General features: G+C 46.6%; 2 protein-coding genes across 9 annotated transcripts in view; both read right to left on the reverse strand.

The window, feature by feature from the left end:
- The window catches only part of Dac (dachshund family transcription factor), a 183995-nt gene extending 163090 nt beyond the window's left edge, over positions 1–20905 (reverse strand). For all 8 annotated transcript variants that reach the window (XR_011447963.1, XM_070308748.1, XM_070308739.1 and 5 more), the window contains exon 1: positions 18063–20905. Coding sequence is in view for 7 of the 8 variants with exons in the window: in XM_070308748.1 (XP_070164849.1) it covers positions 18063–18838 (776 nt within the window). In the remaining variant the exon portion in view is untranslated. The remainder of the gene's footprint in view (positions 1–18062) is intronic.
- On the reverse strand, positions 19543–20744 carry LOC138941852 (TBC1 domain family member 5 homolog B-like). Its single transcript, XM_070311760.1, has 2 exons — positions 20604–20744; positions 19543–19779 (listed from the first exon to the last, which is right to left on the reverse strand). Exons 1-2 carry the CDS (start codon positions 20742–20744, stop codon positions 19543–19545), a joined length of 378 nt encoding a protein of 125 aa, XP_070167861.1.
- Positions 20906–26850: the final 5945 nt, after the last annotated feature.

Consider the following 26850-nt stretch of genomic DNA (forward strand, 5'->3'; position numbering starts at 1 on the left):
GCAAGAATTTAATATATAAAATGCCGCTTTTATGACGGCGGTTCGATACTTTCAAGTTGCTATTGCCGTCTCTCTAGTGTGGAATGAGGAAAAATGCGCGCGCGCGCGCAAGACGAAGAGGGACAATAGAAGTTGCGTTATATGGAAAAAAAAAAAAGAATGGAAGAGAATGGAATAGAGAATCCTCGGATATTTCTACGTATCCTGCTCGACGCGTTGCCAACAACCCGAGGAATCGCAGCCACGCTGACGGTTGGTATCATTAAAACGTAATCACTGCTCTGTTCGCTAACCCCGGTGATGCTAATTTGTACGTTAATTAATGCCGAGTACCATTGTATTCGCTTATGCCTACAGAAGCGATTATTTAGCGCGTTGCCTTAGATGCTGGTAAGCTCGCTCGCTCGCTCGCTCGTCGATCAAGACACATTCGCGCGCTTCCTGTTTTCTATTTGAAACGATTACGGCGTTTCTCGAGCGAGGTCGGTTCAATGTGTTCCCGCCATCATCGGCCGCCGTGAAATCCTGGTTATCGAGGATGATAAATGCGAATGCATGCATCGCGTCGCGAAAGAAGCGCGCCAGATATTTCTTTCCTCTATCGATTCGACGCGTAAAATGTAAAAATCCCATTTCTTTCAGATAATATTTTGTAGAATTGAAATTTATATTTTGACCAAGATAGATTAATAAAGAGTAAAAATATGATGGTTGCAAATATGAATATCGTAACGAATAAGCGAGCTCAAGAGGATCTTGCAACGCGACTGAATATCCGGTCTGCTCTATACATATATACGAAGCTGAGAAGAAAAGATTCCTCGATCCAACGATGTGATCCATTCTGTCGCCTTCGTAATTATAAAGCTATTACCGAGGATCGAACACATTGTCTAGTTGAGACGAGAGAGAGAAAACAGCCGGCATCCTGCTATCCTTCCCGGGTGGTAAAGTGCTCTTCTCGTAGATGCTCGAATGAGACGCGCGTTTAGTTGCGGACACGTTTGTTGTTTCCTCCCGGGGCATTCGCGCGTCCTCTCTCTCTCTCTCTCTCTCTCTCAGATGTTCTTCATTACCGAACGCTAAACGACCGCTTCCCACGACAATGGGCTCCCTCGGCTACTTCTTTTGAAATTCCTTTTGTTCCTAGCGACCACAATGATTCTCCTGCTTCGAGAGAACTCGGGGCGGAGGAGACGCGACCGTTGCTTCTGGATACAATTCACAGGGCCTCTTCGTCACCGAGATTCGTCGTCACACGCGGGCCATCCGGCAATTAGGATATTTGCAAAAGTGTAGACTGAATATCCGTTGATCGTGAAATTATACTCGACACATTTTTTAAGGTGCTCAAACTTACTTCTCTTAACAATACGCATAAAAAAATATATTTTAAGAAAACATAATTGCGCGCGTGCAGAGTTAATTTAAATTAAATTTGACGTTTATAATTTGACATATATGAAATTAATGAGCGAGTATATTTGAGGAAAATCGAGTTGAGCTATAAGGCTTCCATCTTTTGCGCGTCGTGACAGCGCGTAATCCCTTTTTATCAGATAGCAATCGCAAAAGTCGATTTCAGATCGTACAGAATCCAGCGAGATCGGCGCACCCCTCGATCGACGATATCGGTCAGCTGCTCTCTCGTGTATTCTTTGTGCCGCAGGCTGACGGTGCAATTTCGACCCCACCTCTCCTAGCCGTCGAGGCGAGTTTTTTAGCGAATTTAATATTTATACCGAATGACTGATGACTATAATAAAGAAACGGGGTCGTATTGTTCGAAATATTTTTGTCATTGATCGATACGACGTTCCGACTGGCTGCTGGGAAGAAACGCTTTCACGTATGTACTCCGTAAAGGCCGACCTAAAGCCAATGTCCCGAGCCGTATGTCGGATGTGTATCCAGTGATTGTTTTCAGATCCGCAAGTTGAGAAATCAAAGTGAAAAACTATCGCGCGCGATTATCGTGTGAAATGTTCCGAGTCGAACGATGCGTTCTACATACCTTTCAAATCAATTTTAAAAGGCTCTTGTGTAAATTACAGCGATCTTAAAATTACCGAACAACCATTTGACAGAAATAAACGTGAGGACTCAAGGACGTAGTAAATTGAGACCGTAACAAACAAGGACGCATCTGTTCGTGAGGAAATTATCACGGGAAGGCCGATGTAGTATCGCTTATGACGCGCGTAGTTTAAAACACTTTGGAACATTCGTGCTGAAAAGTCGATGATGTACGACGCGGTGTTTTCAAGGGGCCCCGAAAGCTACCTGCTCCGGCTTCCTTTCTGTCCGTTATACATCGTGGTCTCGATAATTCGAGTCCGAGACCACGATGTTACTCGATCCGCGTGAAATCCCGATTGTTCCATAGGCTACGGCGTTTGTACTTGCGGTCGGGCAAGACAAAGTCGTTTCCACTTTACGAAGAAAGAATCGAATTTTGTAGCGACGACGACGTGGCACGGGCAATCATTAACGAATCATTATCGTCCCCGCTCTGGCTCGAGGCCGGGACCGTGCTCTCGAAACAAAACCATTAATGATTTCTATTTGTATTCGTTCGTTTGGCTTGTTTCGTGGGGAGGAGGCAGAGGGAGGGGCCCCGGGCCCTCAAACCAAGTCCCCAGTGAATTATGTGAGAAGTTTGCTTATTTTCGTTAAGCCGAACTCCCGCGGCGCGAACAAATCGTCCTTCGCTGCCGCTTCTCGAGACCGAGCTTTGTTTCTCCTATTTGTTGGCCCTTTAACTTTTCGTGCGAGAGATGTTGCTTTCTCGCTTTTTTTTCCCCCCTTTCTCTCTTACTCGTGTTAAACTCATATCGGGAGAATCGCGCGCCGAGTCATTGTCAGTCTTTCGCTAACACTTGTCTCAAAATCTTTGCATTTTTTTACCCTATTACTGATATTTTTATTATTCGATATTAATATTAAATATTGTAATTATGTACGAAATATCATTGTACAATGATCGGCCTGCGATATGCCCGGCTGAAAACAGATTTAACGACTTGTATCGCTCGCGCTTCGCATCCCAATAAAGCGGTAAGGATGGTAAGACACGGACGAGACGGTGACGTGGTGGATAGACAGGGAGCAAAGAGTGCAGAATGAAATGAAGTAGGAAGAGATGCTCGCGCATCGCAAAAGAGGAAGAGTAAGAGAGAGAGAGAGAGAGAAAGAGAGAATGTGTTGCGTTTCGCACGCATATATTTCGTTTTCTGTTGTTGCCTGAGAAAACAGACGGCCGGGCCATGGCCGAACGTCGGTCCGTCAAAGCAGGGCCTTCCTCGTTCTCTTCCTTACGCGCATATCCCAAACCCGCCACAGTACGCCTTCCTTTTCTTTCTTAAAGCCGGGCAATCGTTCCCTCCCGTTCCCACCGCCATCTCCGACGCTCAGCGCGCGCGCGAGCTCTCTCTCTCTCTCTCTCTCTCTCTCTCTCTCTCTTCTCTCGTTATTTATTAGTAATCGCAGGCACTGTTACGCTTAAACCAATATCGTCAGAGGCGCCGCGCTTAACGTTACTGCGTGTCGAGCACGATGACGTTGATAATGACGATGACGATCACGGCGCGGTGGTACGATTCCTCCTTTCCCCCTTTCCATTTCACGCGAGATATTGCAACACAGACACGACACACGCGCATACATACGACGGGTATATATCAGGCGAGCGTATCATCTGTGAAAACATTCCTTCTAATTGGCGCTCAATATTTATTGTAATTTCAAACACGTGAGCTCGCGCCGGGACCGCCTCCGTCGAGGGCCTCGTAGAAGGCAGTGCCCGGTTCTCCGTCTGGTTGCACGAGCGTTTTACGACCTCGTTGAACCGTGAATTTATTCCTTCTCGATAGGCGATCCACATCGTGGACCCGGAATGCGATGAAATTCGTTTGTTAATCTCGTTAATCTTTCGATGCATAATTCTAATATATTCTCATCTCCTACGTGTATCGTTTATTCAGAATGACAATAGAAATCGTATTGACAATAGCGACTGATAAAAGACGTTCCGCTTGCAAGAATTCGATACCAGAGTGTGCTCGCGCCACCGAAATATAACGTTAAAGATTGATACGCGTGCTTGGGAGTATCGGATACCTCGCGCGAGAGGATATCAGTACCACCACACTACCCTCCGTGTTCCAATTTACATCAAAATGAGGAAGACAAGCTCGGGAAGAACTCGGGAGCGCGCGCGAGAGTTGCCTTAGAGACAGGCCGAACGTTAGCGCCAAAATATCTCTCTTTCTCCGTCCCCTCTCCCCTTCTCTCTCTCTCTCTTTATACCTGACTGTAACCTCGGAGGCACTGACAGAAAGCGACCCGCCCACAAAAGTAATCTCGCTCTCGGTCGAGGAAGAAAGAGAAAAAGCCACATCTGATTCATCAGCGAGGAATAAATCGAAAGACGAGCCAAAAACAAAACGATTTCACCATCCACCACTGCGTATAGTTCTCGCTCTTTTCTTATCCTCCACCCCTTCGCATATATTCCTTGTCTCACATCTATTACTCTTTCTCTTTCTCTCTCCTTTTCTCTCATCCGTGGTCCACTCGGTAATTCCAAATGATGCATCCCGGGACGGTTTCTTCCGCGCGTCCAATGCTCCACGAGGAAACGAATAAAGCCGCGTGTGTAGGTGTAGCTCGTTTGCCTCTCTTTCCTTCTCTCTTTCTTTCTCTCAGTCGAGAGACTGAGGCCAGATACGCCCCGGCTATCCGCGCGCGCGCGCGTATATAAATTAACTTTTTAATTTCCCGCCAAGACAAATGATTTAATTTATTCTATCAATTATCGATGAAGCGAGGCGCGGCGGCGCGAGGATCGGGCTGGCGGGAGAGGTGGGCTTGTTTGGTTTTCATTTCGATTCGTCGATATCTGATCGGCAGTGAATCTTTATCGCTCGTGTCCCTCGTTCGGCGATCTCGCTCGCCCTCGCTCTCCCTTTCTCTCGATGCTCGATGCGCCTGATCTTTCTTCTTTTCATTCTCTACGCTACTATATTGCGTATATACCGAACGGCAGCCGTTGTGCTTCTTGTTTGCCCGCAGCAACCTCGTTTCGATCGACCTGGCACTCTTTTCCTCCCTTCTCCCCCGCTACTTGCCCGAAGCTTTCGTCGCGAAACACGGAACCAGCCTGTTGGCTGGTCTGGTCGATGAAACGCTTATTAACATGAGAAATGATCGGAACTCGAAACGAAAAAATATGTCGTTTCTCTCTCTCTCTCTCTCTCATCGAGATCAATCTCGAATCGTCGATCGATCCAGCGACGCGAAAAGGTAGAAGGAAAAATATTTGATCGCGTCTGTACGATTTGTCGAGCACTCGTATGCGCGCTCTCTTGTTACGCATCGCGCATCATGTACGAGAAAAACGAGGTTCGACGAGGAAACTTCGCGGCGAGAACAGGCCGGCAGGGAAGAGACGATCGAAGCGTAGGTAGGTGTACCTCCTACCCGTCCCAAACCGAAACGGCCATTAAGTACCGAATCGATCGGATGATGTATGCAGCCGCGTACGTACAGTACGCGCGACCGATAAAAGCAGCAATGAAAAGGGGAAAAGATATGTATAGGAAGATACTCTAGATCAGATGAGCAGATACGCATGCAACGCGCGAATTATGAGTACCGAGCCGATAAAATCGGGAACGAGCGCGCGTACAAAGCGTTAGACAAAGACGAGGGGGGGGGAGGGGAAAGGTAGGGGAGAGGGAGAGACGCTCTGAGACATATGTTTCCACGGGTAGACGCGGCCGAGACTGCTCTCTCGGAACCGGTTCGACGTGTATCCTCTCTCTCGCTCTCTCCCGGGCTAGGTCAGTTATTCAAAAACTGAAATATCGCCTTATTAACGGCGGCAGCTCGTTTGCGAACTCTCTTAAGAGGCTGAGACGCTCGGCCGTGTCGCGTCCTCTCGGCGTCATCATCGTCCCGCGATTCATCGAAAGCGAGGTATCGAAGAAATAGCTATATACATTTATCCGTATCGTGAGCTTCAAATATCAATAGATTTGAAGAATATTAAAGTCATAATGATTCCAAGCATACTACTATTGTCATTTAAATGTTCTCCTTATTAGCGACAATATATAATGTAACAAATATATACAGTTTTAAATGTCTATAATACTATATTTTAAATTGTTTCGATTAAAACGCCGCACCGCGATGCGGCCCGAGTATTTTCGTTTACGCAGGCTGCGGGAGATGAAAATGAAAAAAAAGAAAGAAAAAAGAAAAAAAAAACCTCGAGAAAACGCGGGAAAGAGAGGCAGATGGTATGGTCCGTCCAGAGTACCGCGGCCGTAGTAGAGATGGAAAGAGAGAAGAATGAGAGTGAAGCAACGAAATATTCGCGCCGACAAAACTCCGCTCGTTCCCGACAACGGAGCGGAATTCTTCGCTCTCCTATTTCTGCGTCCGCTTTCTTTAGCTCGCTCTCATATCCGAAATTGGCCGAGCAGAAGATTCCCATAAATACATACATCGCATATATAGGGTCCCCCTCCCCCCCCCCCTCACAACGCGCGCACGTATCGAGTTTATACGATACTGATATTTTTGCGGGCAACGGGTGTCTAAAACTCTAGACGGCGTGAGATACGATCGAGTCAACGAGAAGCCCGGCTACGCGTTTATACACGTATGGTTATACGAACGAAACCGCTTATTAAGTTAACGGCAACATACACTCGGATACGTTTAGGCACGCGCTTCATCGTCGTACGGTTCTTCTCGCGTTCGCGAGAGAGGAGAGTTCGATTATCTATCATATGTGTCGATAGATGAACAATTCAGTGCAAGGTATTACACATACATACGAGGTTCGCAGGTGTTTAAGCTACGATCGTTTTCTGGCACGTACAGCCGTCGTCGTATTCCTGCCACGAGGATGCCTGCGATTTATCTTGCGGCTCGTATTCGAATACGTACCTTGGTACGTACCCAGATTACGCCCGACTATTCCGCGATTAATCATCATTCCGCCGCGATTAAAGGCCCAATTAAGTACCGTTTTTGCAAGTCTGATTGTCCCACGATCGCGCCCAGCAATATCGTATATACCCTCTCTAGATACGTACCGACCATGCACACGCACGGTTAGCGCTCGGTTAGCCAGTCGGCCGGTCTTATCTCGCGCGATGCGCGCGAATTAAAATGTACTTTATGGCCTATGTCGGACGATAATAATCGTCAGCGAGACACCGAGCGCGAGGATCCTCGTCGCTACTTTCTCGCGAGTGCGTTCAGGGTACGTGCACGAACTTTCTCGATGATCGCCGATCGTCAACGGGATTAAAAAGAAATCGGCAACGCGCTATCGCAATCGCGAGGCATAACCGGAAAGCGTAAAGTTATAATTGAAGCAATTTCAACGTATAACCGCGGGCATAACTTTACTTGCAAAACGTCAAACACAATTATGTTATAATTTATTTACAGCGCGATCACAATCCTATCGTTGCTCTTTATCGAAATCGATCACGGTATATATGTTATAGTTAACGCCACTGGAGATTAAATCGTTTAATAATTTTACAGCGATCTCGACGAATATAAACCGCGTGTGTCAATCTCGAAATTTTGACAATTACACCGAATCGAAACGCCGTCCGCGATTATTCTCTCCACTTTTGCCAGATTGCTCTACCTCGAGAAGATGCCATAACGAGCGACGTTGATAAATAGCGAACGCTTTCCAGAGCCAGAATCCCGCGTAATTATATGCCTATGCTCGCTCGTGGATGTTCACCGTGCGCAACAGTTAATCGCATTCGAACAGATCGTTTTGTTCGATTCTATCTTGATCAAAAATTATATATATATATATATCCTTGATTATTCCTGAAATATTAAGAAACGATTATATCGAATTTTATTATCTTGAATTAGCAGTAATTGGAAAGTCATTAATTTTCTTTCCTTCCCTCCCGAATATATACAATAATATTTTATAATTTTATAAATATTATTATGCAATAATATTTTAATCCAAACTAAATTATTAAAAATATTTCTTATCTCCGAGTCATTCCTTGCTGTCCTAATTAATTCACGCTCGGTTGTAATCTGTTATCGCCCCCCGTCAAAGCGACAAGCATGGATCGTCATCGACGCGATCGACGAACCCGATCGGATATAGCAAAGCGGATAACGCTATATCCACGCTCATTGCGAGCACGATCTGTGGTCGGATGTATCAATGTCAAACGCTAATAACACCTCGACCGCTCGTTCGCGGGCCGCGTCCGAATTGTATGTAACAACAACGATTGGCAGCTAATTCCGAACAATGATATAATTATATATTATTTGCCATTATCTCGAGATGTACATGAACGCGGAGAAATTAGAAGATTGCGAGTTACACGGCGATCGGTTAGACACGACCGTTAATAGGAAGAAATAATCCTCGAGATGCTGGAAAAACACAAATTAATTATGAGAACGAACTTTTTTTTGTCAAACGCGTATGAAGAACTTGCCGACGAAATTGAACTTAGCTTAAGTAACAAGAGGAGATGGCCTGACAATCCTTAGTCGGCGGGCGCTTTGAAGAAATGCCAATCAAAATTAGATACTTGAATAGCTTAAAAAAAAAAAAAAAAAAAAAAAAGAGGATCGCCATACGCTTTTTTCTCTTTTATCGTCAGCGCAGGTCATAGACCGGAGGGGTTTGTATTATTTGCGTATTATTATGCTACTAATTGGAAGTATGCATGGAAGTATCTCTCCTCTTTTGTCAATTTGATGCAAAATCGTCTAGATTCTAGATCGCGGAGAGAGGAAGAAAGATGGAATCGGATGATTCATTCCGCAAGATTACATTAGAAATCTAAGCGTGTCGATCTATTAGAGCCGGTTACCTCTTCAATTCGGCATCTTAAGATCGCAATGCGACCGTGTTAATGAAAAAGTAATTGCGGCTGATTCCAAGAAACAATGCGAACTCCACGAATCTCAGTCGTCAAATGCATATATTCTTGAGCTTAAATAGCCCGACGAACTCGTTCAAATAGAGCAAATATCGTTACTTACGATCGTTTGTTTTTCTTTACTTAGAAAATGTTCGATTTTCGACGACGAAATCTTAAGCAAAAATATACACAACTCATCGCGCAACTTAGGTAAACGAATCACCGTTCAATGGTCCGCGTGACGATCGATATTAGTTATCTCCGGTTATTTTCCTCTCCATTCTCTCTCTCTCTCTCAACAATTGCTATGAAGACTATCAAAAACTTAGGAACATTAACTCCGCCGCGGATACCCGCGTAACTTGTCCGATCGATATCTCGCAATCACGTGGTATTTATCCCGTAAGCCTACATTCGTGCGTGAAAGGGAAAAGCGCGTAAACGGTCACACGTAAAGCTGAGGTAAGCAGGCGTCCGCGAAGATGTACATAGAATCGAGAGAGGGGGAGAGAGAGAGAGAGAGAGAGAGAAAGGGAGAAAACTAGAGACGACGAGTCCCGCGAGGAAGAAAGAAGGAGCGGAATACCAAGGAGGAGAGAGAGGTGGTATGCGTGCATCACGCGAGCGGACCGCACGCGTGTAAAGATGGCTCCTCGCCCGACAAAACCGGCAAACACCGCTCGAGTTGGCTGACTGGGCTGACGACTCCGCAGTCGGGGGGCACCCTTCAAGGGTATATCATAGGGGCTATCACAGGCGTCCATGTACGTAAGATCGACTCGACATCGCGCGGGAATCATTACTATGGTAGCAGCTACTCGAAAGCCCCGATTTTGATTGACGCACGACGTTGCGCCAAACTTGGCGGCACGCGAGCCGAACGGACGACCACGTTCGAAAGAAGCTGCCACGCTGCCTTCTCGATCGGCACTGTTTTCGCCCCTAGCAAAGTCGCAAACAATCGCGATTTTACCGCCATGATCCATGCCATATGATGACGTCGAAACGTTCTCGAATCGCGTTTCTAAATTACCGATCCGATACTTAAATATATCCCTTCCGTAACGTTATATTGTACAAGCCCATAAACACACAACTAAAAGAAGAAAATCGTATCATTTATGCTTGATGCTAATCGCGACGTTTGCACAATCGATCCGAAGCCGAGTTCTAACAACGACTTGATTCCTCTTAAACGCCCAAGTTCTAACTGCCACCTAGCTTCTCGGGGTGGTCTCGTGCGTCGTTTAATTACCGTGTGTAACGAGTTGGAGTGGCTAGCCTAGCGTGCACACGAAAGCCCTCTCTCGCGAAAGGGGTGCGATTTGCTCGCCGACGTCGTCCACGAATCACTCGAAATTACCGAGTATCGTTGTGACAGGTTGCCTCGCGAGGGGCGGGAAGTTTGCGTACTTTCGTGCAGTTTGCGTACGGCGGTCGCGCCGACGAAAACTTGAAATTCGTTCGGACTGCGGCATTCCGATGTAAGGCCGTAATATGCCGGCTCCGATATTATCGTGCGACGCATAATTATGGCAATTATACAGTGCAAATGCGGCGACTTTCCTGCGGATTAACAAGTTCTTCGGTATCGCGTATTTTTGTAATTTAGTGAGAAAACATATATCGCCGAATAAATTATTTCCTCTAGTTGCGATATCTGCTAGTTAATCGTAACATAATAATTCGATAGTCGAGCGACGCGTACCTTGTCGAAATATTTCTCATATCATTTCCGGCCAATCAATCATTCGTAAATTATATATTTATAAATTATATGTATGACAGAGACAATCTCTCCATCTCTATGTGAATCGAACTAGATATATTTGCCGTACATTTCAGCATTCGATCGACGTAATCTAAACAAGCGATTTCGTAATACAATATTTTCGCAAATAAAAATGTAAGTAATGATATCGTGAAGATAATGACTCATCCTAGGTAAACAAACGAAAGAAGTATGAAATAAAAAGAGGTAGGAGAAGCTAATCGTCTAATGCAAATCCCCACTACCAGATATAAGTGATTACGATAATAAGATAACGATATAGTCTAGGGAGAAAAAGAGAGAGAGAGAGAGACGATTCGTATTGACCTTCGGATCAATTCCGTTAAATCCGCGGTCGCATAAAATTGTTACCGTAAAAGATTTACGGATCTGAGCGCGCCGGTAGCACGACACCGTCCATACGACGAGGTTCGCTCTATCGAGGCACAGCTTACTCGACGAGAACACGCGATTGCATGTACAAACGCGGGATTCTTAAACGCGTCTCCCGAGAGAGATGATGAAGATCCCGCGGTGCCCGCGCCGAATGTTTTCCGTAATGCAGGACACGAAATACTAGGAGGAATCCATAAGAGAGTATCGATTAAAGGAAGCACTTTATTGCGATCTACTACATATTTCGTATAAAGTTTTCTCTCCTAGCTCCTCTGTCCTGTCGTTTACGATGAAACATAATCGCCTTGATTGATAGAAAAGTAGAAAATTTTTTAAGATTTCCCGATTTACAATTGATCGATCAATCTATCTCGAATTATTCGCGAATTTATATGGATATTATGCGTAATAAATGTACTCCTGTGAGAGATCGATTTCATCCAATCCGGAGTAATGATACAAAATACAAAAGGATTAAAGACCCTTGTTTTACTCGATGAGTTGTATCGCGTTTTAGTCAACGGGCGAAAGCGAAAGATGCGCTCTTGGGGATAGTTCTTTACGAGGGCGGCGGGTATCGTCGCAACAAGGGTGAATCAAGGGGAAAGAACGAAACAGGACTCGTGGGTCCCGCCATCGCAGTCAGCTGTTTTTATGTGGGTCACTGGTTCGCGCAGAAACAATCGATTTTAGCTCCTGTGACGCGACATGCGCGGATATGTTGTTAAAAGTATGTAACGCAAATCAATCGCTCTCGTCCAGAGAAAATATTCCGGCCAAATCTTGCACCTAACACTTGTCTCGGGAATGCGACCGATTTGTGAGATTTTACGTTTTTATTCTTTCCGAATCTACGATAAAATCTAATCTCGAAGATCGAGCGTGCATTTGATCATCAAGTGGCTAAAAATTATCTAAAAATTTTGTATATATATATATACAATATATATAATTGATAAAAATAAATCTTTATAATCTTTGACTTGATAAATACAGAGTCAAATAAAATTATAATATCGTTAAAGTTGTGCGGCAGAAAAAAAATTATACGCGATGTATAGATGGTTTCAAATAGCGCGTATTATTTATAAATTCTGTGAAAGAACCGTTTATTTTTTTAAATGATACGAGAAATTAACTTTCGCAGTTCGATCAAACTGTATCCACCGACCCATCATGATTGGCGAGAATTAACGGCACGGCAGAAAATATAAGATATCAACGTCATATCGCCGCGTATTTAACGCCTTAAATTGGGAGCCTTTCTTAGGTTCCCCACGAATGCACGGCAACGATAGAGAACTCATCGGAGAACGCCGAAAGGGAAACGCGGAACGGGAGCCTGGCGCCATTGCGATACAATACGGGGCCCCCGATGACTTGCATTTGTATCTCGCCATCAAGAGGCCTCGTGATTATAGCCATGGGCCCGCTCGCATCCTGCTCTCTCTCTCTTTCCCGGCTCTCCTCTCCTTTCTGGGCGTACCGTACACGGGTTCCCATCGTCCTCGAGAAAGGATCTCGTCTTACCGCATACAGACGGCCGGCAGACGATACAGATCGCGATAATAATATTGTGACTTTATCATCGCACGCGCAGCCAATACACCCCCCCCCCCACCCTCCCCTATTCTTCTTGGACGCAAATTAATTACTCTCTTTAATTACTTCGGATTCGCGCAATAAGACCGCGCAGTTTGACGACTCTCAGATGCTTCGCGATCAAACATCGAACGCTGAAAAGGGCGACCATTAAATTTTCCTTTAAATCGACTTAATAAAACGGCCAAATTTACAACGCATTGCGATAATTTGGAATAATTCGAAATGTAAATCGCAAAGATATTTTAGTAAGTTTTCGTCGAAGAAAGAAAATATCGCCAAACTTCATAAATTTTACGAATACGGGGAAAGAAATAAAAGAGAAGTGGCGAATATCTCGCATGGCTTCAACGGTCGGCCATCTTTGGCCAACGTTATATAGAACGAGAAGCGAGCAGCGGCAGCAGCGTTAAAAAGAGGGAGAAGTTGGGAGAAACAACGAGAAAAAGAACGGTGGGTACCCACCCACCCAGCTCGATTTTAATCCTTCTTGTTTGTCTTTGCATTAATTATCCAGAATTAAGAACGCTGCTCGACCGCGGCGCCGCGCCGGATTACTGGCTTTATTATTACTTGTTGCAGATTATTAATTACGGAGAATTATGAGCGAAACACGCGGAATAGGCTGTGGGTGGTGATGGCGAACGGCATCGTGGGCGAGGGGCGGCGGACGGATGCTGGGAAGAAAGGCACCCCTCTCAGATTTGTGTTTTCAATTAATTTCCGTAAATTAAGAACGATTGTGTAAGAAGAGATTAGTGACCGCCGGTCGTGCTTCGAAAGCTGTAAAGATACTACAAATGGAGAAGGTCGCTCCGCGCGCTCCGTTTTCTCGAGTGTGGCGTAAAGTATAGTGATGTAAAGTAATTAAACGAGTCGATAAACTACCGCAGCTACAGCCGCTGCGGAGACCGACGAATAAACGAACGAACGAACGAATAAATAAATAAAATAAGCGATGGTACATCCTCTCGATGTTAGCGACTATATCATTAAATGGCCCTGGCACGAGCAACGCGAAACGGCTAATAACTGACCGGCGTTCGAATGCGTTATGATGCACTCGAGTTTTCCAATCGAGGCGAAACAGTTTCCACTTTTTATCAATAAAAAGTTAGCGCGCGGCTGCGTTTTTATCGCGTTACTCTGTGTTTTATAAAGTTCAAGGCTCTATATCCGCTTCGCGGTTTTCATCGATTGCAGTTACCTGTGAATTGTTCTCACGGCAACTAATACACGCGCGGCAAACGCGCGGACTTCGTTTTCGGTTATGGGATTAATCGACAAGCAGATTTAATGGAGAGACACACACACACACACACGTCGTGGGGGAGTCTACGGACGCGTGTATATACGTAGAAGCGCGGCGACGCACACGCGCGTATATATGTATCTCGATGAAAAGTAATGCTAACAATGGGGTCATGCGAGCCTTTATAATATCACGCTGGCGGCCCAATTCCCCGTGCAGGATACGGAACGGGAAAAAAAGGCCGAGAGGCCTGCCAGCTGCTGTAAACGATACAATTACCAGATAGATACGTGCTCGTGTGTACGAAGAGAGAGAGAGAGAGAGAGGGAGGGAGGGGGGGGAAGGGAGAAAAAGGAGACCGATCGTCCTCCACTCGGCGTCGCTGCAGCAAAAGAATCGAGAGCGATCCCTTTTCGAGACGTCCGTCCGTCAAATAATATCGCGATGCTTTCCGTGAGCCACGAAGAGAGCACACACTCGTGTTCATACGAGGACTTTACCGAGCCCTATTTGTGTATTCGTGCAGTTAACACGAGCGTATAGATATTAAAAGCTTACGTAGCCTATAACCACGCATCGGCGAACGGCAACAACCAGGAGCTAGGAGGAGCAAGCAGAGGAAATAAATATTAATAACGGCTTTCTGCTGCCATCTCGTTCTCTCTCTCTCTCTCTCTCTCTCTCTCTCTCTCTCTCTCTCTCTTCCTCTTTCTGTTCTACTCTTGCTCTCCCCCTTTTCACCCCCTCTCTTCTCGCGATTCTATTCTCTGTGTACTACCCCTTCTTTCCTCCCTCCTCCCTGAGTCTCTCGCTCTCTCACAATATGTCTGTGCATTGTTAGAGCCATTACGGGAGCCAATTAATCTATGCACAATTTTATAATTAAACGGCTAATAGCGCATAGAATTATAGTCCAGGGCCGCGCGCACTCCACGCAGTTTCTGGCTGGCTGTTGTTATGCCAGGTACATACTAAGCGCCGTGCTAGCGAGAAAGAATAAAGAAAGATTACGTTACGCCTGTATGTTTCTCCTCTGTGCTTTTCCTTTCCTTCTTCCCTCTTTGTCTCCCCGGCGCGACCTCTTTTCGCGGATTCCCAATTAGAGGCTCAATTCCGAATAAGTAGTTTGCGCGCGATCGTTGGTTCGTCCGACCGAGTTAGGCGAATTAATTGATATAATTGACTCGTCTCGTTAGCTATGCGCAACGCGGCCGCATTATTATTTCCTCGCCGATTACCGTAGGGCTTATATATAAATATACGAGATACGATGCGAGTAATTATTGCAATCAATTACTTTTTTCAGCTTATAACAGGAATATCTGTTGGCATTCTCGATCAAGATAACGACTCTCCAAATACGTGTCTCAGATACGCGTCTCTTGGAGAAAAGTCAAAAAGCAATGTAATGTTGTCAGAGAGGCAGCGTCTCGCGATGAAAAATAAACGCGGCATTTAAAAATACACCAAGCGGCAGTAACGATTCACGCATTGTGCGCTCGTTACCACGCGTGTCTCGTGCGCGCGCGCGCGCATGGTTCCGCATAGCAAACTCCGCCACGCGGCTGCTCTCTCTCCGCATTCGTCGTTGTCGTCTGTACGTACTCTGCTTTTTAACGTTATCATTATTCGGGAGCGCACGAAATATGGCGCGTCCGACGCAATTCGGTTCTATATCTCTGAGCAGTCCGGACGGAACAACGCAGCCGGCGCCGCGCAGTAAACCGCAAGAAAAATCCCCCTGAATTATCGGTGCGGTTCTGGGCACATGCTGTTGTATCGGTCCGCTGTAGAACGGCGTAGAACGGCGCCGGGGTCGATGCGCATTCGTATATACGTAGGTGTGCGGACGCGCGCGCCCGCGCGCGCGTTGCTTGCGTGCGTGTGTGTATATAGGTGTGTGTTTGACTCGTCGTAGATGTGGCTCGCCTGTGTGTGTATCCGTTGCTGCCGCTACCGTTGCCGTGCATTATCAGAATGTAACGACGTCAGCGGTACACGCGATCGGACCGCACAGGAAGGCCGTGTCGCGCAGCCTCTTGATCATCCTATTTTTCAAGCGCGACCCGTAGTTTCGCTTTTTTCCGATCGATATTCGAGCTTTCGGAGTCGAATGCTTTCGAATGCCGCGACAAATGTTACTGACAATGAATATAATATAATTGTCATTTCATATATATATTGTATAATAATTAATCATCATAATATCAACATATAATTGTCACCTTACGACATTAAAATAATTATAAATCCGGAAAGTTGTTGAAAACTATTTTGAATAAAAAAATAACTTATAAAATAAACAATTCGATTGCTCTTTTTAAATTGAAACAAATTTTATAATGTTATATGAGAGAGAGAGAGAGAGAGAGAGAGAGAGAAATAACATTATTTAACTTACGAATAAAGAATATGATGCCGAAGAAATTGGTCGCTAATCGAGCTACAATCCGACGTATCGCGAGGAAGAATAAACTGTACGATAAAGGACGAAACGAGGTTGAGAAAGGCGAGACCCGCACGAGCCGACGGCTCGCGGAGTTCTGTTCTGTGACTGCTACTACGGATTATTCGGATCCCTACGATCCCTACGAGTTTCCTCCTTCTTCCTCTCGCGCTCGCTCTCTTCTTCTGGCTATCTCCGGCTCTTTCACTCCGTCCCTCGGGATATCCCTCGATTCCCTCTCGCTCTGTCCCTCTTCGTGTCGCGTCGAATCCGTTTCCGTTGTGACTGCGCGTAGCTCGCCGAACAAATATTGCCCATTTGCCATACGATTCGCGGTCTGCCGCGTATCTCGAAGAAGCTCGTCCGTTTCGCGACAATCGAACGTAGAAATGAAATCAACGATTATCGAGATTGTATCGCCGAATCTATCGTTTGATACGAAGAATCGATCAACGAGACGATTCGGATTAATAAACGACGTTGCGCGAGAGGACAACACTTTAGCCGACGACCTTAAATCCCCTCGTTCCGTTTACCATTCCGTTTCGTCTGTCGTCTACCTCGTGGGTGGGGTGACAGAGAGAGAGAGAGCTTGTACAACCGTGCTCTCCTCCTCTCGCTCGGCATCCTCTCTTTCTCTCCCTCGTCGGGGACGATTCATTCAGAGAAACTGCCGTGAAAGGGACACCTGTTGGCGCGGGAACTTGGTGACAATCCTAGAAACGAGAAGCACGTGCCGATGCTACGACTCGGATATCTCAATTCTCTCTCTTTTTTTCTTCGCCGTAAGGTGCATCGGTGCACGCGATTATTCCTACATCGAATGAATATTATTTTACAAATGGATGCGAAACGTCTCTCGTTTTGGCATAATTCTCCCGAATGTAAATAAAGCTATTGCCGAAACGGCATTCCTTTCAAATCGTTAAATGCAAACTCGATGAGCAGCAGAATCGCGAAGCAATTTCGATGCACGAGGATCGCTCGTGAATCGCCTATACGAGAAAGCCCGAGGGTCACCGGGAGCCGTTCTCGATGATGATCAAGTCTTAAGGAGCGGTAGACGGTGCACAATTAAAGTACTTTTGGCCAACTGGTAGCGGGCGCGAAAGCCAAGCCGAGGTACAGGCGAAGATAAAGTGCTGCCCAGCGGCGACACCGCGCGTTATTAATGTATGCGAGGATCGTAGCTTCTGTTTGCAACGGCAAGGGCCGCGCGTCAAAATATGCGCGCAGATGTACGCGAGTCATGTTTCCGGAATCTTCTTCTTCTCCTCGTTATAAATATCGATAACAATCGATAATCGATAAATATCCATTATTATTCATCACTATTCTGATTGATTTTCAGATTCGTTTGCAGAAACGTCCGGAACATAGCAATGGCATGATCGCCACGAGGCAGAATGAGAGAATGTCAAAATTGGTTTCATCGAAATTACCGGTCATGATCCCCTGAGCACTGTTCTCTTCCGCTCGTTCCGCACACTTGCTTCGTTATTACCGAACTTGGAGGAACGCAAATTTTTCTCGATTTAAGGATGCCTATTCGCGAGAATCGCCAACCGACGATCTAACCGAAGGAGAAATAGACAACTACCGTCGAGAAAAACCGTCTATCGCGTCATCCGTCTGAGCGTCGTCACCTACCTGGCCGTGGTGCAGTCCCTGTAAAGAACGTCGAAGTCCTTGCAGCTGAGCAGCTTGCACCGATTGACGCCGGGTTGAATGGCCCCGAGACCACGTAAGATTCGAACTTGCTCGACGTTACACACCAATGGTACGATATCCAGTCGCTTGAGTTTGGTGTAGACTGTGTGAAGGCCGCCCACGAGATGTTTAAGAAATAGCTCGAAGGCCTGCGGCAGACAGAGCATCGTGTCGCCGGCGATAATAAACGCCGCGACCTTCTGGCCGCGATAATCGACCAACTTGCACTCGTTAGCGGTAGGATCGCTAGTACTGATCGGCGGCGGGCTGTTGTATGATCGCGGCGGTAAGACCGCGTGATGAGCCGCCATCAGTTCCAAAGGCGAGCCATGGTGACCGCTCAGCATACCGCCGAGCTGGCCCAAAAGCCCCAGTCCCGGCGGCGGTAATCCCGGCATACGAGGAACCATTCCCGGCGGTGCCCCAGGTCCACCTCCGGCCGACAACGGCGGGGGACTCAGAGGAAGACCTTGAGGTGGCGAACCTCTCGTGGGCGATCCCGGTGTCGGCACACCGCGATGTTGCTGTTGCTGATGATCGCGAATCTGATCACGCCCGTGCGATTGATGGGACAGCGGCGCTTGATGCTGATTGCCGTGAAGCTGCTGTTGCTGACTCTGCTGCGTCGACGGGCTGTGCGGATGTTTCGGACTGCCAGTTACGGGACTGGCACGGCTGCTGTGATCGGAAGAGCTGTCCATCGCTCCGTGATCCATGGAGGATCGGAAACGCGCGTCCCGGTTCTTCCTCGTAGAGACGACGAGACCCTCCGCCACGTCCTTGTCGCCAGCGATACGGTCCGTGTCTCTGACGTTCAACGTCGTCACTGTGTTCGCCCGTTGGCGAATAACGCGGTGCGACTCGAACGTAGAAGCGTGAATCGTTTCAATGCATGTTAAAGCATGTTTCTTCCGATCCTCTTTGTGAGCTTTCTTCGACGATAATTAACGTGTTCCGATCGATTTACGATTTTAAAACTTTACTATACTAGCACTCTTCAAACGTGCCGCGCTTATCACTGCAAGTAAGTGTTGCGCGTCCGAGCACAAGTCAAACCGCACGATTTCTTCAGTCCTCACACGCACGTGAACCTCTTTGTCCATAACAATTGTTTAGTCCACCACGCGGATATTTGATTTTCACCGATCCATCGCGAAAACGTTTAACTAGATAGCTTGCTCGCAACAGTAACGACGACGACGACGACGACGACGACAGTTGTTGCGTAAACGATAACAACAGTCCTCGGCACTGAGTTTGTCAGCGAGACGTAGCAACTTGTTCACTAGCTCACGACGATGATGTCTTCATATCACAACAAAACGGAAAACGGCTACACCACGACGATTACACCGGGATAAAAGACACGCGAAAATACGAGAGAACCGCAACGTGTATACGAGATGTGACTGTGATAATGTCAATGATGAGATGACAGAGAGGATGAGGATGACGACGACGACGACGACGACGACGACGACGACGGCGACGGCGACGGCAACGGCGACGGCAACGACGACGACGACGACGACGACGGCGGTGGTGGCGGCGGCGACGATGACGACGACGGAGGCGGCTGCCGCGGTAACTCGCAGGGACGCGCGTCGCTCGTTCTCAAAGTAGCAAACGCTCTCTCGGTCGAGTCGGGAGTATTTCCCTACCCAGTCACAGATGTAATAAATAAAAACATCAGTGGGAGCGCGACAAACGGGGAGGATGGGCGTTCTGTGCGCACAACCGACTATCCGGTTGGCGGAGCCACCAGGGCGGCTGTTCTCGCTATTGGACGGCAGGCTAACACTGTCTACGCCTTTCAAACCTTCCCTCCGGGTGGCGGCGGTTCGGCCAACCGCCCCCCGCATCCCCCACTATTTGCCAACCTCTGCCACCGACGTGGTAGACGACGACGACGACGACGACGACTACGCCGACGAGGACGGTTCCGGGGGCTACCAACACAGAGGGACAACCAGACGCAGACGCGCGGAGAGCCTGAGGACAGTACGACTGGAACGTACCGGCGGCGTGGGGGAATTCTTCTTTTACTCTTGTCGGGTTTGTCTTCTTTCGCGTTGCGGATCTTACGTTCTCTTTCCTGCCTCGGCGCGCGCTGTTTCTCTTCGGCCCCCTCCCCCCATCCCTTCTCTCTTTTATATCTTTCACTCTTGTCTCTTATTCACGTGCTGTTCTTCTCTCGGCCGCCTTCCTCAGTCTTCTGACTCGGCTCTTATTTCTTCCTTTGACTATTCACATCATTTCCGTCATAGTGTTTCGTTTGTGACACCTCCGCTTCATTATGTATGATCAGGTAATTCTTCATATTTGACAATTCTTTACTTTTAATTTGTTTTATATTATTTTTACTCCTCGCTTTTCTTTTTATTCTCGATTCTCTAAAGTCGTATGTGCAATTCTTATCTTTTTTTTTTCATATTTTCTTATCTTTTTTTGATTATTCTCGTCTCTCCGCCCTTCTCTCACATCGTATCTCGCCGCCCTCACATTTTCCAGATTCGCACTCTCTCGCGCGACCAGCCAGCCGTCTCTGCCATCTGTATATATGTTTTCTTCTTCGCTCGCTCCCGTCTGCCCTACTCTCGCTTTATCTCTTTCTTTCGTCATCTCCCTCTGCGTTAGGCGCGCACACACACGTAGACACGTACTGTCCGCGTCTCTATCTCTCTCTCCCTCTTTCTCTCACCGTTCCCTGTCCCTACGACGAAGAATGTCGCCAACGTTCGAATCGATCGCTCGCTTTCGCGTGCGCTACCTCCCTTCTTCACCCTTCTGCCATCCGCAAACCCACTCTCCCTCTCCCTCCCTCTATCTCCCTCCCCCCCTCCGATTCTCTCTCTCTCTTTCTTTCCTCTACTACCTCGTTCACCTCCTCCTCCTCCTCCTCCTCAACCTTCTCCACTACCCTCTCCTACTCTTTCCTCAGATCTCCTCTACCATATTCGCCATCAGCATTACACGCGCGTACTTATTTCTTCTGTAGGTAACTCCGCTTTCCTTGCGATCTCTCTCCTGCTTCACCATCCCCTTACGCCTTCGCCCACCCTTAGTCCATCTACCCTCTCTCCGCGCCGTGCGCGCCTCCTGTGTTTCCTCCGCCTCTCCATCCCCACCAGACCGACACACAGGATAGTCTACACTCTCCGACACGGTTAGGGTATGGGTGCTTAATATCTTTGTGCCATACCCAAGGCGCCCGTATCCGCCGACAGTTCCTGGAGGTGAATTTTGCCGCGATCGAGTACCTCGATTCGTGGGACAGAGAACAGAAAATCACAAGTGCCAAACGAGTAGGAACAATTTTTATACAAGTAGATGCAACGAACAAAAATGATTTATCTTTTCGAAAATAGACGCAAATATATCGCTGATTAAAAAGAACTCGAATAGAAGAGCGGTCACATATTCGTATTCGCATGCCGAATAACTTTATGCTGTATACATATGAAATATTTCTCATAAATTAGATGAAAGAGAAACATTAACTTTTCCTCTCGATGAACTTTAATCCGTATCTTAAACGCGCTTCTCGGCACCGCTCGAGCGAAATGCGAAAAATATGCGACAGGGATGATTCGCAGAGATGGTCTCCGATTATCTCGTCATAGACGCTTCTCGCGGCTGATAGCAACAGGAAGGGAAACAAGTCTAGCGTTCTCTCCTCTCTTTTGGCCAGTCAACCCCTCATCGGCCCCTTGTCGGCCCGGTGACCCAGATTCACTAGGGAGACCCTTCGCGATGCAAGTATCGTTGTATGTGTTTATATCGATATGTTCGCGCGGTCGCACATACACGCGTAGATACGCGCAACACAAGTACAAGTATGCGCATGCATACTCGCACACACGTGTATAGATTCTACGGTCCGTAAATATACGTTTACTCAAAACAGCTGATCTCTAACCTCGTAGATTTCGAAACCAAGCGAAACCTTATGGGCTTATCTTTCATTGAGCACGGGCGCGCACAAGCGAAAAGCTCGATCATTATTTCTACACTTGTAAATCCAGCTTGCGTGCCAGCCGACGTAAATTCCATTCATCCTTTACGTTAATTGATATTTTGCATTTTCTACGCGAATCATAATTAATTACTCCGCGTTTTGTATTCGAACGCAGAAACGCTTGATATCTCACAAACGTTGGATCTATCGACAAATATCTAGACTCGAATAATTTTTCCAGAATGAAATAAGAATCATCCTTTGTCTTGCGAGAAGACAATCGATCATAAGATCGATGTGCGCGGTCCGGACAAGTCGGAGGGGGGGGGGGGGGAGGGGAGCAACCAGTAGGGACCGATGTTTGCCGCGACTCAAACCACGTCCAATTAGTGGAATTAATACCGGCTGGGCTTTGGGGGAGCTAATGCCTCTGTGTGTGCATGCCTACCTACGGGTATGCGCGCCGATGACTGCACTTTCCTTCGTGCGTAATGAAGGACAGTCCCGCCGTCGAACCTATATACCGTCGATGCATTAGGTCGTGGAAACGCGATCGCCACCGCGGCCTCCTCTTGTTCTGCGGTCACCGATGAAATTCCGTAACTCTACAGATCGTACGACGGTACTCCGTTGAATCGTTAAGAAACTCGGTTAGTTAATTTTATCGCTCGGTTATCACGAGGAAGGTTTGAAATAAACGAATCACATCGTGATATTAAATTCTAAAACGTTACGCGACGGGACATAATTGCAAAAAGGATAATAAACGTCAATCGTCACACCATGCCTTACGCGTATCTCGTTATATTATATTTCTCGAAAAGAGCAATCGACAAATTATCAGTAGATAAACGAGATAATCTATATATAATTAACGATAAATTTTCCTAATCCATTCTTTGAAGCATTTCAGAGACTGTCAATTATCGGAAATTTATTTCGGATATTACGCTCGATGGCACGCATATCGTTTCTTCGCTCTTTGTCTATCGTCTCTCTCTCTCTCTCTCTCTCCCTCTCTGTCTATTTTTCGAAAGCACACCGATATCGCTCCTGCTTTCCGCGTTTGGCGCGAGGCTTGGCACGATGGGGAACGAGCGCCGGGCATTTTCAGACAGGCCACCGTGTGATACGCATTGTTCGTCCTGGACGTCGCCGCCGTCGCCACCGTAGTCCCTGTTACCGCTCGTTGCCCACCCCGCTACAGATACGCGCTTAGCGCAACACGGTGTGTTTGCATCGTGCATAGCTGTTACGTAACCCTCGTCATTGTTTGCGCATCGTCGTTACACGCCTATATGGAGAGAGGGAGAACGGGGAGGGCGGTGGTCACTCTCTCACCGTTGCGAACGAAAGGCGGATAGAAAAAAAAGAAGCGCCCGCGCGCGCCAACGGATTTTTGCTCGTCTCGCATATAGAATACGAGCGCATCTAGACGCAGCCGAGCAGAGGACCCGCGTCGAGAACAGGCCCGATTGCACTTTTCGATGTTCATACCGTGCGCACGGTCGTCGCGTATTTTTTCCCTCTTCCAGCCTCTTACGCGTTTCACCGTTGGATAAACTCCCGCAGTCGATGAATATCGATCGTCACGAAGCGCTCTCGCGTTGGAATATGTATCGTGCGAATGCCAATTTTACCGTTTTAATTTTGCATTGGCACGCGGCTATTGGAATCACAATCGCAGAATCAATCGGTACGCCGTAGCCAAATTTGTCCGTTCGCCGGGCGAAAACAACAAGCGAGCGATATGCAAACGAGCGAGCGAGCGAGCGAGGCGCGAAGGGTAGGATGGTTTACATTTTCCAGATTGAAATGTTAACCCAGTGGAAAGGTAGGTGGTCGGCGTGCGTGTGCATTACGGCCGATAACCCGATAACGGCGAGCCGCGTCGGTGTATGCATCACGCCCTTACATCCAGCATCCCAGTTTTAGTTCGCAATGAAGCAATCACCGTCGATAATCATTGTACAGATCCGGCACAATGGACAAGACTTTCCAGCCGCCCTGCCTCTCCCCTGCCCCCCCTTTATCCGAGCCACCATATCTCTGCCTCCCACTGCCGATGAAATCCCGGCGTAATCTTCCGTGATCGAATAGAGCCGTCCGAATTATAAACAGAAACGATCTCTTAATTTCTTTTCTATAGTTGCCTTCGAAGTTTTCTTTTAATCAGCGTATCGAAACGCGACTTACCACTCGAAGCGATATTAAAATTATTATTAATACTTTACACGACAAAGACATTAATTTTAACGAGTGAAACTTTGAATCGTTTTTGTTTCTTATCTTAAATATCGATGACATTTTTTTGCATTGGAAACATGACAAGATTAAACGCAAAAGTTATTGAGGAGACTTATGTTTTATGATCGCTTCATCTGACGCGCTATATAAGTAGTGACCTATTTGCATACAAGCCCCCTTCTCTCTCTCTCTCTCTCTCTCTTTCTTCCCCGTGGTTAAGATTAAAAAATCAATCGTGGATAAAATTACCAAGAGTGTAATGTGAAATTTAATTGCACCGACTAATAGAATACGCACGACCGAAACCACGATCGAAAGTGTTTCTCTCGCAGACAAGTTGGTGGGGAGAAAAAAAAGTGATGAGAGTCCAAATAAAGTAGAGAAAGGGGCGCGATGAAAAACGACGGCAATTTTTCTTGATACCGATGTCGGCGTTCGGTTTTTCACTGCGGCTTGCGCGCAACTAATTACCCGTATGCCACGTGTTATTATAAATAGCCAATCGTTACCGGCACAGCCGCATTCACGATTCGCCCATAATGGCGTGTTATCGGATAAATAAAACAGATAGCCGGGAGAGAGGGTGCGCCTCGATTATACGTCGGCATCCCCTGCAAACGCAGCTCTCTACTCGCGCGGCCCGCAATTTCTCGTTATTATTTTAGCACATTCAGACGCGATAGATACACATTTGCGATAGATACACAAATTGCGGCGCGCATGCTCGCGCAAGCATTATCTCCTGCATAAGACACAGTACCATTGCATTGAATCATAATGAATACATGTCAAATACGAGATAAATAGATATAATAAATAAATATCTAGATAAATATCACTGGATAAGGAAAAATTATAAATGCCTTTTTTTACTAATAATGGCACGAAATATGTATACCTTAAATTTCATATATTTACATACTTTGATATAATTAAGGAATTCGCTATATTGTATTATTTTGACGAAAAGCTAAATCTTGATAAAACAAACTTGTCGTTGATATTGACGGCAACGGTGGTAAAATGCGTCTCTCTCCGCGACACACACGGGGTAGTACAGTTTTCGCCACACGCGGTATTCAAGCTAAATACATTAGAAAGCTCATTTAAATACGACACAATGGCGAAGCCGGGCGCCGTGTCGTCCGGATAAATTCGTCGGCCGAAGTAATACTGTCCATCGTGTTTCCTGACGCGTCATTCTCGCGCGAATCGATATCGTCGCATCGTGCAACCACGGGGAAACTCGGTCGTTATTCGAGATCGCGGTACAACCGGCAACCGATTTTAATTACTTTAACGACATTTATCCATTCCCGAGCGACGATGGCGGGCGAGCGGCATTTTCGGCGGTTGCGCGAGCTCGACGTCAATACTTTCCCGTGGCAAACGCCGCGGAAGACAATCGCGTTGACACCCCGTGATGGATGTCCCGCCTGCTCAAAATACCCCCTCACAGTTTTCCCGCCAATAAAGCCCATTGTAAATGCGAACTATTCGAAATATTAGATCGGCACAGCGATTACGGCTCGTTCAGTCATCGCCGTTGACGCACCGTAATCCTTTCCCACCTCTCTTTTCCCGCACCGCACTTTCGCACTCCGTTTTCGCGCGTTCCGCTCTCGCCGTACAGTGAAAAAAAAAAAATGATCACCGTTCTCTTCTTCATACCATTCGAGCATAGCTTATAGAAAAGTTTAGGGGAAATATCTTTTACCATATAACACTTAGCATCGAAAACAATGATGTGAAATGATGCGAATTTTAGATTCTATTATTTACGATTATTTACATTTTCTTCATTTCTAAGAACGAAGTTCACGGCAATCAATGCTAACTCTTCCAGTGCATATTTTACGCGCTGTTACATACTAATGCGTACATAGCAGAAATTATATGTAACACATTTAAAGATTTTTAATATACTATTAATAAAACTATCCAATATCTACTTCGTCGCGTTATTATTCACAATTAAATTATTAAAGTGCGATAAAATTTCTAAATCGCTCGTAATTATAACGTGCGGGGCAAAAGCGCCATTGGTTCTCCTAACCGCGGAAGCCTTATTAATACGAAAGTCTAACGAGATGTTGAAACACATTGTGCTGATACTATATCTACTATTACGCTCGAATCGCGAAGGCTACTCTTCTATCAAGAGCGAACAATCTGACATACCGCGCGCTCAATGAACAGCTTACATTGATATTTCAGCAATCGGGCGCGTAAGCAGAAAATCGCGTGCGCCACTGTAAGGCGATATTACGACACGCGATACCTTCCGCTCGTTACACGCTACACGCATTATAATATCCTCTACGATATAAAAGTAAACAAAAGATAAATAAATAAATCACAAAGTGCAAGAGAAACCGATACGAAGACGAAAGACGCTTCTCATCTCGAAACGTTTTCGTGTCTTCGGATTGCCACGCTACTCTAACGTGAAGATTGTTTGGATTGTTCTTAATCTCCATTGTAATTGCACGCGCGACCGCTGGGAACTGACCGGCCAATTTT

This window comes from Polyergus mexicanus, unplaced genomic scaffold (genome assembly GCF_030449975.1).
Source record: "Polyergus mexicanus isolate NDT 795.1 unplaced genomic scaffold, iyPolMexi1.0 SCAF_2, whole genome shotgun sequence".
Classification (NCBI taxonomy): domain Eukaryota; kingdom Metazoa; phylum Arthropoda; class Insecta; order Hymenoptera; family Formicidae; genus Polyergus; species Polyergus mexicanus.